The sequence below is a fragment of the Hippoglossus hippoglossus genome, chromosome 4 (genome assembly GCF_009819705.1).
Source record: "Hippoglossus hippoglossus isolate fHipHip1 chromosome 4, fHipHip1.pri, whole genome shotgun sequence".
Classification (NCBI taxonomy): domain Eukaryota; kingdom Metazoa; phylum Chordata; class Actinopteri; order Pleuronectiformes; family Pleuronectidae; genus Hippoglossus; species Hippoglossus hippoglossus.
In genome coordinates, this window is record NC_047154.1 from 8,662,497 (window position 1) to 8,675,647 (window position 13,151).

A 13,151-nucleotide genomic window follows, 5' to 3' on the forward strand; every position below is an offset into this window, starting at 1 on the left:
GGATAGATTCTCACATTCCCTTTTTTCAGAACCTGCTGGCTCAGCACTTTTCGGGGCTGATTATAGTAGCTGTGTGTGTGTGATGGATAGCCTCTTGATCATATTCCAGGTAGAGGTGTAGTCTGACTCTTCTCAGGAGACACTGAATATAGCCACGTAGAAACCCCGCTCAGACGACACAGCCACAGAAGCTCTGCACACTTTTCTGAATTGGACAACACGATGAGAGAACACACTTCTGTCAGAGCTGTTGAATCATCTGTGCGACACTTCTTCTGTAAACTGTCCTCTTCCTGCAGCAGTGTTGCACTCTCAGGAGAGTACCCGTATAAACTCAATAACTTGCAATAAACTGCATCTGCTGCCTGCTTTCACCTGCTCTCTGTGTTGGACTGATGAGTTTGGTGATATTTATTGCTTCCCAAGTGACCACAAAGTGCACATCACTGCTATCTCACTGCTTTCTACATTTTACCTGCCTATCTTTAACAATCTCCCCAAAGAGATAAACACACATTTCCATCCCAGCAGGAGTTTCTATGCTGTGAAAATGTTATGAGGCCAAATTTAATAAAAGTAGCAACCACACGTCACAGGAATCGGTAGCATAAGCAGGGTTTTTTTTGTCAAAGTTTCTCTCATGAGCCTATAAATGAAAGAGGGCAAAACGAAAGAGCTGTTGTAAAAAGACAGGGTCAGATATCAAGCTGGAGGCTGCAGCTAAAAACAGTCATTTTGGATCAATACATGACAGAGCTGAATAAAAGGTGGGAAGAAAGGAAGAGAAGAGAAGGAGATACAATTCTGTGTTTCCTCTCCTCCACAAGGGCCTCTCTCTTTTCATACAGATGCTTTACTATCGATCTGATCTGTGTGTGTGTGCGTGTGTGTGTGCGTGTGCGTGTGCGTGTGTGTGTGTGAGTAGACTGTACAATCCATCTCCGATCACTTGTGTCTGGATTATCTCTGCATTGAGCTCTTTTTATCGTTACACTTACCGTTTTGTCCGACATTTTGCATTATCTGAATGTTTTGTCTTGTCGTGTACAACATGAAGAGAACAGTAGAGAAATCTGACGCCTGCAAAAGCATCTAGAAGCCCATCAAGGTATGTGTGTGAGAATATTTCCTGCTGGAGTTGGACTGTAAACATTTAAGGATGTAATTTAAACTGTAGAATGACATTCTCTGATTTCATTACAGGACTTGTTTCAAACGCCTGTTTATGAGCGCAGCAGTGCTGCTGCCACATCCGCTCCTACAACTCACAAGTGAGTAAGACCCACACTAGTTTACAGTCTGCAGCAAAATTAAGTCACTAAAATAAACTGTGTCCTTTATTTATACATAAAAACTGAGATTTACACTACCGTTCAAAAGTTTGGGGTCACTTAGAAATGTCCTTATTTTTCAAAGAAAAGTACTGTTTTTTTCAATGAAGATAACATTAAATTAATCAGAAATACACTCTATACATTGTTAATGTGGTAAATGACTATTCTAGGTGGAAACGTCTGGTTTTTAATGAAATATCTACATAGGTGTATAGAGGCCCATTTCCAGCAACTATCACTCCAGTGTTCTAATGGTACATTGTGTTTGCTAATCGCCTTAGAAGACTAATGGATGATTAGAAAACCCTTGAAAACCCTTGTGCAATTATGTTAGCACAGCTGAAAACTGTTTTGCTGGTGAGAGAAGCTATAAAACTGGCCTTCCTTTGAGCTAGTTGAGTATCTGGAGCATCACATTTGTGGGTTCGATTATACTCTCAAAATGGCCAGAAAAAGAGAACTTTCATGTGAAACTCGCCAGTCTATTCTTGTTCTTAGAAATGAAAGCTATTTCATGCGAGAAATTGCGAAGAAACTGAAAATTTCCTACAACGGTGTGTACTACTCCCTTCAGAGAACAGCACAAACGGGCTCTAACCAGAGTAGAAAGAGAAGTGGGAGGCCCCGGTGCACAAGAAGACAAGTATATTAGAGTCTCTAGTTTGAGAAATAGACGCCTCACAGGTCCTCAACTGGCAGCTTCTTTAAATGGTACCCGCAAAACGCCAGTGTCAACGTCTACAGTGAAGAGGCGACTCCGGGATGCTGGCCTTCTAGGCAGAGTGGCAAAGAAAAAGCCATATCTGAGACTGGCCAATAAAAAGAAAAGATTGATATGGGCAAAAGAACACAGACATTGGACAGAGGAAGATTGGAAAAAAGTGTTATGGACAGACAAATCAAAGTTTGAGGTGTTTGGATCACACAGAAGAACATTTGTGAGACGCAGAACAGGTGAAAAGATGCTGGAAGAGTGCCTGACGCCATCTGTCAAGCATGGTGGAGGTAATGTGATGGTCTGGGGCTGCTTTGGTGCTGGTAAAGTGGGAGATTTGTACAAGGTAAAAGGGATTTTAAATAAGGAAGGCTATCACTCCATTTTGCAACGCCATGCCATGCCCTGTGGACAGCGCTTGATTGGAGCCAATTTCCTCCTACAACAGGACAATGACCCAAAGCACACCTCCAAATTATGCAAGAACTATTTAGGGAAGAAGCAGGCAGCTGGTATGCTGTCTGTAATGGAGTGGCCAGCGCAGTCACCAGATCTCAACCCCATTGAGCTGTTGTGGGAGCAGCTTGACCGTATGGTACGCAAGAAGTGCCCATCAAGCCAATCCAACTTGTGGGAGGGGCTTCAGGAAGCGTGGGGTGAAATCTCTACAGATTACCTCAACAAATTAACAGCTAGAATGCCAAAGGTCTGCAATGCCGTAATTGCTGCAAATGGAGCATTCTTTGACGAAAGCAAAGTTTGAAGAACAAAATTAATATTTCAAATAAAAATCATTATTTCTAACCTTGTCAATGTCTTGACTATATTTTCTATTCATTTTGCAACTCATTTGATAAATAAAAGTGTGAGTTTTCATGGAAAACACGAAATTGTCTGGGTGACCCCAAACTTTTGAACGGTAGTGTATATACGAAGACATTTGGCCTATTGTATGTTGTGTAGACTGCAGCTATGACTGAGCTGCTGAGACTTCAGGAGAGCAAACAGCTCATCAGTGTCTGGTGACCACATAATGAACCTGATAGAGGAGCAGAGCAAGGAGTCGCTGAGAGTGCAGTAAGTTACTTATTTATTTACTTACACACACACATGTGTTTTCTTTCTGTGTGAAGGCTCTGTCAGTTTGAGCTGGAAGCCTGCGATGACCCTGAGATCATCTCACTTCTCAATCTGGTGAGTACACAGTCCTGAGAAGACTTCACAAGAGTTTGGCCTAAATCGTTACATGACTCTTGAGTTCTTCTGTAAATACGTCCAATCTTCTCCTCACATCCTCGTTCCAAGCTTCAGGTCTGGGAGGTGAACAACAGTTTGAAGAAGAGGGACATTGAGTTTGAGGCACCAAAGACTATGCCTCCTCAGTCCCGGTGAGTTGAGTCACATTTCACACACATTTATTACCCTGTGTGTGCGAGTGTATTTGTGTGTGTGTGTGTGTGTGTGTCGGTGTGTGTGTGTGTCGGTGTGTGTGTGTCGGTGTGCGCCTGCCTCTGCCTTGTTTGCAGTGAAGAACCTTTTGTGACTCTCCACAAAGAAGTTTTTAATGTTTAACGACTCATTTCACTCTGAAAAGCTATTTGTACTCGACGCTGTGATTATGCTGACACTTTTCAGTCGACATAATAACTATGTGTGCTCTCCTTAAAAACAATGAAAGCATTACCACTTCAGCTGGTGCATATGAATATGGAATCAGAGGAATCACTGTGAGGTCCTCACCAAAAGTGATACGAGATTTAGCACAGAGTAACAGAGTGTCATCACAGGTGATCCTTTACACGGATACACACACATGCACACACAACCTCATGGTGGTGCTAGAGGAGAGGTCCGATGATCACCAAAGTCATTTGCATCCATCCTCTGGGGACCGTGAATATTTGTGCAAAATTTCATGGCAGTTCATCTGGTGCTGCTATCCTTCATAGCATCATCACATCTATAACTATCACTAATACTATTTTCATTTTAACAATGAGTCTGACAGAGCTTAAGGTCTCTTGTAAGGTCTCAACCTCACTCTGTAAAACGCCTTGAGATAATGTACGTTGTGATTTTGAGCTACACAAATTGAATTGAATTGAATTATAATCGAATAGGTTTTGAGACTGATTAATGAATGATCAGTTAAACCACTAATGTGCAAACTCTAATATAAATTCTGAATCCAAATCTGCTTTGCTCAACAATGCTGTCTCTTTAAGGCTGATTTGCCGTAACTACCATATCAAAGCCATCTGCACTTTTAATACTCACTCTGGTAACTATTTTGTAAGGCCTGCCAGCTAAATGTAGGAGTAGGGCAGAGCGGTTTCTTTGTGTTGTGTCGATTCAAGTGCTCTCAGAAGAGCTCTCCAGCTGCGTTCAGCACCGGGACTCTATTTATAAAGAGTGCATTGAGGCGTGGGAGGAGAGCATTATATTGTGTCAATATTTTAGATGGCGTGAACCACGCAAAGTAAGTGAGTAGAACAGGCACGCACACACACACGCGCACACACACACACACACACACACACACACACACACACACACACACACACACACACACACACACACACACACACACACACACACACACACACACACACACTGCAAAAACTCAAAATCTTGCCAAGTATATTTTTCTAATTTCTAGTCAAAATATCTCATCACACTTAATATAAGACAAAATCACCTAAAGAGTAAGATCTAAGTGAGATAAAGGAGCTTGTTTTTAGACAGTGCATCTTGAATATCTTGTTAAGCGAAACAGTCTTGAAAACATCTTGTTTTGAGTCATATCTCAGATGAAACAAGCTTTTTTGACATGTCATAAGGTTTTTAAGCTGCTGTGTTATTCATAAAAGATGAATCGTCTTGTTTCAAGAAATAGACTTAACTTGAATTGAGACAACAAATCTGCTTTATTGAAAACTGCAGGTCAACATAACTCACAACAACTCACAATGCACAGTACAGTGTGGCTATTTTTCTTACATTTCCATCAAACCATGTCCATGTGATATGTAAAAAAGACAGAGGCAAAAGCTGGAATGAGGTTTCCTTCTCTGTTCTGTTGCACTCTGGACATACTGCACCACATTATTCCAAAAGTAATAAGTAAAAATAAATGCTGTCATCAATTACAGTGTTTGTCAGTGCTTAAAAAAAAAATTCAGCCCAAATACCCACACTCAATACAGACTCAAGAATGATGTTTGATGATGTCTGTGAGATCATACTTCAGTGGAATGTACTTGCTATTATTGAAGTTTACATAGTAGTATGGTGAATAATCAACAAGCTTTTCAGCATCCATGAAAATATTGGCTTGAGCTAGGTCGGGAACTTCTACCTCGTAAGCTAAATAATGATCATTCCACCCAACTGTAGAGAGAGGTTGGCATTCAAAACAATACACTGACGCATTTAAAATATAAATGTTTTTCACAAGTGCAAACTCTGGAGTATCATTGATGACATGATACCAAACCAAAGATTTTCCACATGTATGCTTATTTCCATGTTGCATAATCCACTTTACCGAAACTATATGTTCAACGTGCTCTATTCCTAAGAAGTCTTTAATCTTTCCTTCTACATAGGGAACATTTTTCACCTCAGAGGCTGGGCCCATGTCAATTTCACTTGAACAAATTGGATGTTTCTCGTGCACATTCTGACTACATTCATAAAGTTGGTTGTGCTTCACAAGAGACTTACAGATATTTTTAAAACTACTTTTCAAAGCCCACTGCTTAAAAAAGCAATGCTTTGACTCAAAGCGCATACACATATGCCTCACTGTAGGACCAAGTGCCTTAATCTGAGAAGGAAGATGCAGCAAGTAATGTTGTTTAGGTATAATATTTGCATCTGGAAACAGTTGTTTGAAATGTTTTAAATGTTGCTCTATTAAAAGCTTCAGCCTTGAAAGAGTTGAGAGAGCAATAATAGGTGAAAACAGAATTTTGACTATCTCTAACAACTTAAGTAGCATTTGTGTGTAATCATTTTCTCCAATTTTGTCAATGAGAAATGGCAGGATCTTTAACAAAACCAGCATCTGCCCAGCTGACTGTTTCAATTTATTGTCATTTGATGACAGTGTATTGACAGATATTGGGCAAGGCTTATCCCTTGCATCCACAGGAGAATAAGGGAAACAAATAATTGCACTGTTGAATGCGTCTAAGTCCATATGCCCCGAATGCACAAGATGCTTTAAAACACATTTGATTTCATATGGGGCAACACCTTCAAGAATGACATGCATGATGTCTTGTGGGGTTTGATTGATTATATCAAAGTGAGGAAATTCTGTTAATTTGCTTCTCCTGTTTATGCCATATGTCATTTTTAGTTTGTCTTTCAGAAAGTCAGTATTTGCCTTTTCAATGTCATTACATTGCCTGTTATGACTTGCCATTGTCCTTTTAACAAACAAATCTTCATTAAATTGCTCCTGCATGTCTTCAAAGTTGCATTCGCAGTGCCTGCATTTACTGTAGGCAAACCCCACTCCTATCTTAAATCCAGCCACTTCATGCTGAGCTAGAGTGTCTCCGCACACAGACATAAGTGCCCCATAAATTGTCCTCTCACCATTTGCAGTGACAACCTGGACACCATCATACAGCTCAGTTAAGTCACGGTTAATCCTCTCAAATATCTCGTCAATACCACAATGGGAAAGATCTTTTGATTTTACCATGGCAAGCAGACGAATGGCAGCAAGTCTTGATCTGTATTTAGGGTTGATGTTACCTAAGGTGTAATAAATCAATAACAATTTGTTTTTGTTTGCCCGAGATCCAAGAGGATTGCATAGCTCAATTTCATCTGTATATAAAACCAACTGCAATGCTGTGGGAAATTTCAAAAACAGTGGGTGCGACTTAAAAATGTCTCCATCAATGAAATCCTGATAAAATCCATCCTTGCATGTCTGTGGCCTCTCATCAATCATTGCAATAATTCTTGGATGTGATAGCAGCTGCTCCAAACTTTTCACCAACGGTATATAATGAAAACAATGGTCCTTAATGGTAAGAACTCTGGAGTCTCCATGTTTCACATAACATACTGTTTGTTTTGCGACAACAATCTCTGGTTCAACTGGTTTTAACAGTTCTTTGATGGTCTTATCCTGCAAATGGGTGGAAGCAATTTGACTGAAAGGGTCAACACACTGGTCAAATATCCCCATTGCATCACTCTTTAGTTGATCCAGGTCCCCAGAATGTCTCTCAATCATGTCGCTCATTTGCTGTTTTAGGTGCTCCAATAATGCGGCCTGATATTGCTGGACTCCACTCACCATTTGGTTAACAGCTCTCTGGGGAGTAGAAAACAAACAAACAAAAAAAATACTACATTATAAAATGCATATAAAAATGCAGTCAACATGCAAACTCACAGACACTTTTTTTTTTTAAAGTAACCTTTCAATTACATATTGTTAGTGACATGCAATGATCAAAATAGGCTATTTCCAGCAAAACTATCATGAAATAATATTGCCTTCTGCAGCTTTAAGACCTTGTTTACACTTGGTCTTAAAATGCATTTTGAGCAACAGGATCACAAGTGGACAGTGCTAAATAAAAGTGTAAGTGTTGGGTGTATTATGTTGTCTCTATGCTCAACAAATATAGTGGATGGGCAGATTTTGTAAGCAAAGTATGTGTCCATTTGCATATATAGCGGGGAAGTGAGATCCGATCACAAGTGGTCACTAAAGAAGCATGTGGAGACACATTCTAATGTCAGGTGTTTCTCTGACATACCTTTAGCTGTCCACCTGTGATCGGATCAACCAAGATGGCAGGTCTGAACAGTGGCTAAGTCATTCTGCAGTTTAAGCTTATTGCTTTTAAGCTTGCTACTAAAAATGAAATACAATTAATTGGAAAATCAATGGCATAAATTACCTGTGTCAGTCGATGGGTTTCTCTGGCTTGAAGAAGAAATGCAGTTGCATGTTTAGAAAGGTCAACATTCATGCGACCCTCTCCATCTTCTTGAAATCCACTCTGAAAGAGATTAACAACAAACATATCTATTAAAACAGGGAAAATATTGGCATTTGTAGGTAGCACCACCAGACAATCTGACAACTACCTGGGTAAGCTAGCTAGCTAGATTTCTTCCTATAAAAAGGTACAAGATGGGTGTATTTTTACTGATTGGTGTCTTTATTTTGAGTATGTAAAATAACAACAAAAACAACAACTAATAAAAACAAAACAAAACAGTAATACAAAAAAACAATGACTTTGACAGCATCAGAAAAAATCTGTACTTCATGAGTGTTAAGATTGACACACATACTAAATTGTATCCCTTCACTTGCTCTCTTGCCAATAAATTAACATTACTAAAGGCCTTTGAACTGAACTTGTATTCCAATAAGCTATAAGGAGACAACATCCTGTCACACACTGTCATGAAGACATGTCTCACCTGCCAGTTATAACTTTGTGAATGATAAGCTAATAATACACATATTATACTTGATTCAAACTGTTGAAGGATAACCTGTAATTTGTAATTGTTTAAATGACTAACATTAACGTTACTGATTTTTTTCAATGAAGTCTGGTAACTGAATTACATAACTAAACAAATCAAACTAATAATCAAATAAGTGAATTAATTTACCAATTACTGCATATAAAATTAAGCAGTTGTCAGAAAAGTAACTTTTGTGTTACTTCTAAATATTTGCTTTAATTCTCTTATTAATGTGCAGATACACTGCTATTATTTTAGTGTACCTAAATTTATTTTTCTTGACGTTACACATTTGAACACATCATGATGACATTTTATTGAACTTTGCCTAATAGTCATTTTACTGAGCCCACCTTGAACGCATCATATGTGAACCTCCTTCTGTCAGCTAACTAGCTTTCACCCTGCTGATTTCAACACGTATTTCAACACTGGATTACCATTTTTAACGGGACTTGCTACTAAATTTGAATGCATTTACCAGCGGATGGATGCGTAAAAAACTGTCTGACGGGACTGGTGCAGCAGCAGGAGGCAGAGACAAAAAGCTGCAGTCCATATATGCACTCCACTCCACTTTTCAGCCAAGGTGAGTTTAGTTTTAGTTATATTTGCGTTACTGGTTCGATTACTCGTTACTGACAAAAGTAGTGGAATTACAGTAACGCATTACTTTCAACACTGCTATTACTTTATCTTAAAATTACAACCTGAGCCTGTCATTGACAAAAACAAACATGTTTAGTGGACGTGCTTGGATCAGGCACAGTTGACCTAAATAAATGTTACATTAAATCTTAGCTTGTGTAACGACTTACCGCTGGAATGATGATGCTTGAGCCCTCCGCTTCAGCCACAGGGCTTGCATTAGTTTGGTCGTTTGCGGCTGTCCTTTCACCTGCTTCAGGTAAACCGTGACGAGTCGGTCCTTCCTCCTCCGCCGCTTCAACTTGGAGAAGATGATGCGCGTGTGTCCGCTTCACGTGATAGTAGAAGGAGTTATAGACCCTGTACTCACTTGGACAGCCATCAATCCCGCACACGACGCGAAAGTCAGGGCTGCGACTGTGCATGGTGTTAATGTGACTCAAAAGTTGTTTCAGAGTCAATGCCACAAATATGTAGCATATGAAGCAACGCCAAATCATGTTGGAAGCAAAGATGTCACAGGCAAGAGGACGGTAAACTGGTCACAGGTCGGTAGAGCAAGACTGCCGTAAAAAGTCGTTACTATGGTTACACCCGCCAGCTAGCTGCTGCAAGGGAGAATGTCTGCGTAAACTAACGTTATATGGGACTGACTCGGATTTGAATTTGACGTGTTTCATTGCAAGTAAATTAAAGCGCTGTATCCAGTGCTCATTCTTTGCAGTTCACACCGCACACCCTTTGAATGTTATCGACGTTTCAATGTGTTTTCAGTGTTTATTGTGTATCGTTGCAGCCGAACAGAGACAGCGAGGCGAACTAACGAGCTAGCGGAGCTAACGAGCTAGCTAGCTAAGTCAGCTAACAGCATGGAAGAATTGGATGATGTCGCAGTGTCGATTTTAAGGGGTAATGTTTGCAAATATTATTTTTTATCATATATGAATGCAGGGGTGTGCAAATGATATTAGTTTACACATAATTTAAGCTAAAAAATCTTGCTATGTTTGTCTTCCAATGTTTTCATAGCTGCAAACATCACAGAGACAATGATGAGCACCCTGTCTCGTGAAGACTTGCGGGATCTTTTCCCAGGCCCAGAGAACTTTTTACGGAGAAAAGCGGTCTGGCGTGCTTGTCATGGTGCGTCGGAGGAGGTCAGTTTCTCAGTTAAGTGGCCTAAATTAACCACCTATTTAAGTTGGCAGCAGCACATGCTGTTTTTGGAACAGGCATGGTAGTCTACATGTGTGTTCAATTCAGTTTAGATTAATTGATAGGTGTTCAGTTAGTTGATGTAAGCGATTTCACCCCTAAAATGGAACATTGCTTATTTATACGTGTGCAGAGCTGTCAATGCTACATTGCATTTTGTGTTGTCACAAAAAACAAAAATGTTGCTTTTTGCAGTAGTTCATTATCTTTTATTTTACAGGAGTCTGTCCAAGAACACTCAAAATTATCGGGCAGTTCCTCCTTTAATGAGTCACCCATGCGACAGACATCCACTCCTGTGAACGCAAGTCCTGCAAAGTACACAACCCCTGAAAAGGTTGTGAAGTTATTCTTTCCAGAATATGTATTGCACACCGACACAGAACTTGAGCAAGTCCGACAACAGTACTTTGAGTTGTCCAAGAGAGGCGAACAGCGCAACTGCCAGATGTCAAAGGAGCTCAGATGCCGGCTCATTCGAAACACCATGACCAGTATGATTGCAATCCTGAGGGCAAAGGGGGATGGAGAATCACACAGATACCCATCAAAGCCAGAAATTACAGCAATGGCAAAGACAATAGTACTGTACTACCCCATGCTGCAGGACCAAGGCCTCCATACATGGGTAAGTGAAATGCATCCAGTGATGACTGTGTTTCATGTTGGACATTTTTAGTAGCGATTTGAAAAATTGATTAAATGTCTTGTGCAGGTCACTGTGTACACACAGCTATCCAAAAGATTGCAAAATGTGAGATCCCCCCAAAAAAGAACTCCAGATGGGAGACATTCAAAGAGGTGAGCTGTAACTAATAATTATTTTCATCAAAGATTCATCTGTTAATCATTTTCAAGATTAATTGAGATGTTGTCTGGTCAATGTAAAGTCCAAGGTGATGTCCACAACCTAAAGATATTAATTTCACTGTCATAGAGGACTAAAGAAGCCAGAAAATATTCACATTCACAAGAAAATAAAGAAAAATGACTCAAAATGATCAATCATGTCAATGTCCTGGGTGATCTGTCTCTAGTGTTTCCTCACTTCCCGTTTTTAATGAGTGCTCTTATTTTAGTGTTTGACTACAAAGTAATTGCTTTGGATGTGTGTGGGGGATATTGCTTTTTATTACGAAGCACTTTGTGTTGCATTTTGTTTGTATGAAAAGTGCTATACAAATAAAGTCAGATGGATTGATTGATTTAGTAGTTGACAACTAATTGATTAACTGACTAATCTTTGCAGCTCTACAAAGAGGCGCTGTCTTGAGCAGCCAACAGACACAGATGAAATCGATTCAAGTGACTCAACAATCATTGTGGATCGGTCCACAGAAGGAAGTGGCAGCCAAGGCTCAGACAGTAAAGAAAGTGAGTTAGAAGGTGAGTTTCCACTTTGCATTTACATATTTGCCCTTGTGAGGTATTTATATTTTAGATAAACTAATATTGGTCAAGATGACAGTCCTGACATGACAGAAGTAAAATACTTTAAAATGGACATCAGAGGATAGGTATTTACACTACATTTGTACTGTTTTATTATCAATTTATTAACATTATTGTAGAAATTAAGTTTTAACAGAAATCTGGTATTAATAAAAAGCTGGTATTGTATCATTTTGAACAGCTGGGTACAGCAGTACCTTTTAGTATCAGTCTACTCTGCAACATTACTTTCTATAACCTCTCCAGCATATCAAATAATGTTATGTATTTAAAACCCATGTGTCTCATTAGTGGCATTTTTGCTCTTTTTAATTGAATGTAATTTTTGGCTTGGGTTCCAAAATACTGAAATGATTCTTAAAGTACATTATCCTATCAGAAATATGTCTGTGTTGAAGGAAAAAGAAGATCCCAAAGCCTACCTGAAGAAGCACCCTCTGCCCTGTCCAGTCCTGATGGTGAGTTTGTCCAACTGCCTCATGACTGTGTAGTGGGGGTGTGCGCATCTTTGTAGGGGTGTACTTGTGTGCCTACATGCAATTGTATGTGATTGCATGACCATATGAGTTCCGAGCAAATAGTTCTCATGCATTTATTATACAAAAAATGATTTGATTTTTTAAAATGGCATTTAAATGGTAAAAATTCCAAAAATGAATAGGTATTTGGTAGTTGGGATCAGGGCTGATATTTGTTAAAAGATTTAATTCCATGAAAGCTTAATCTATTATTAATGTATGATTTTTATGGCAGTTTTTTGACATATTTTGTCATGCAACAACATGAGATGGACTTTTTTTTAACTGAGGCGCATTAATTATGTATTTTTTGTGTCTTACAGCTAACAAGTCTGCAGATGTTGACAGTCCAGACACCTACAGTCCAGCAACCTTGGCCAGGCACTACAAGACCCTACAAACTTTGTATAAAAGAAAAAATCCAAACCACCAGGATGTCTCTCATCTCTTGGATTTGGAATTTGTACCCAGAAGAGCATTCATTGATTCAAATACCGTTCGCGAGGAGGACAGACACAAGAAGGTTCTAGAAGCATATCCTTGTTTCAAGGACGTTGGACATGTAAGTCATTATTGACTGTGCATGATTAAAACCATGGTATCACACACAATGTTTAAAATACAAATTTCCTCTTAAATGATATATTCAAATGTCTGTATTGGTATATTTGATATTTCATAGGTGATGGAGGAGCTTCAACGCATTTTGGATAAGGATAATACCAACTTCATTGATGAACTGAAGGGAAG

At 39.3% G+C, this 13,151-nt stretch overlaps 1 protein-coding gene across 1 annotated transcript; it reads right to left on the reverse strand.

Moving 5' to 3' along the window:
- Window positions 1–5,976: 5,976 nt before the first annotated feature.
- LOC117760540 lies at window positions 5,977–9,641 on the reverse strand. Its single transcript, XM_034583645.1, has 4 exons — window positions 9,387–9,641; window positions 7,986–8,087; window positions 6,232–7,390; window positions 5,977–5,981 (listed from the first exon to the last, which is right to left on the reverse strand). Exons 1-4 carry the CDS (start codon window positions 9,639–9,641, stop codon window positions 5,977–5,979), a joined length of 1,521 nt encoding a protein of 506 aa, XP_034439536.1.
- Window positions 9,642–13,151: the final 3,510 nt, after the last annotated feature.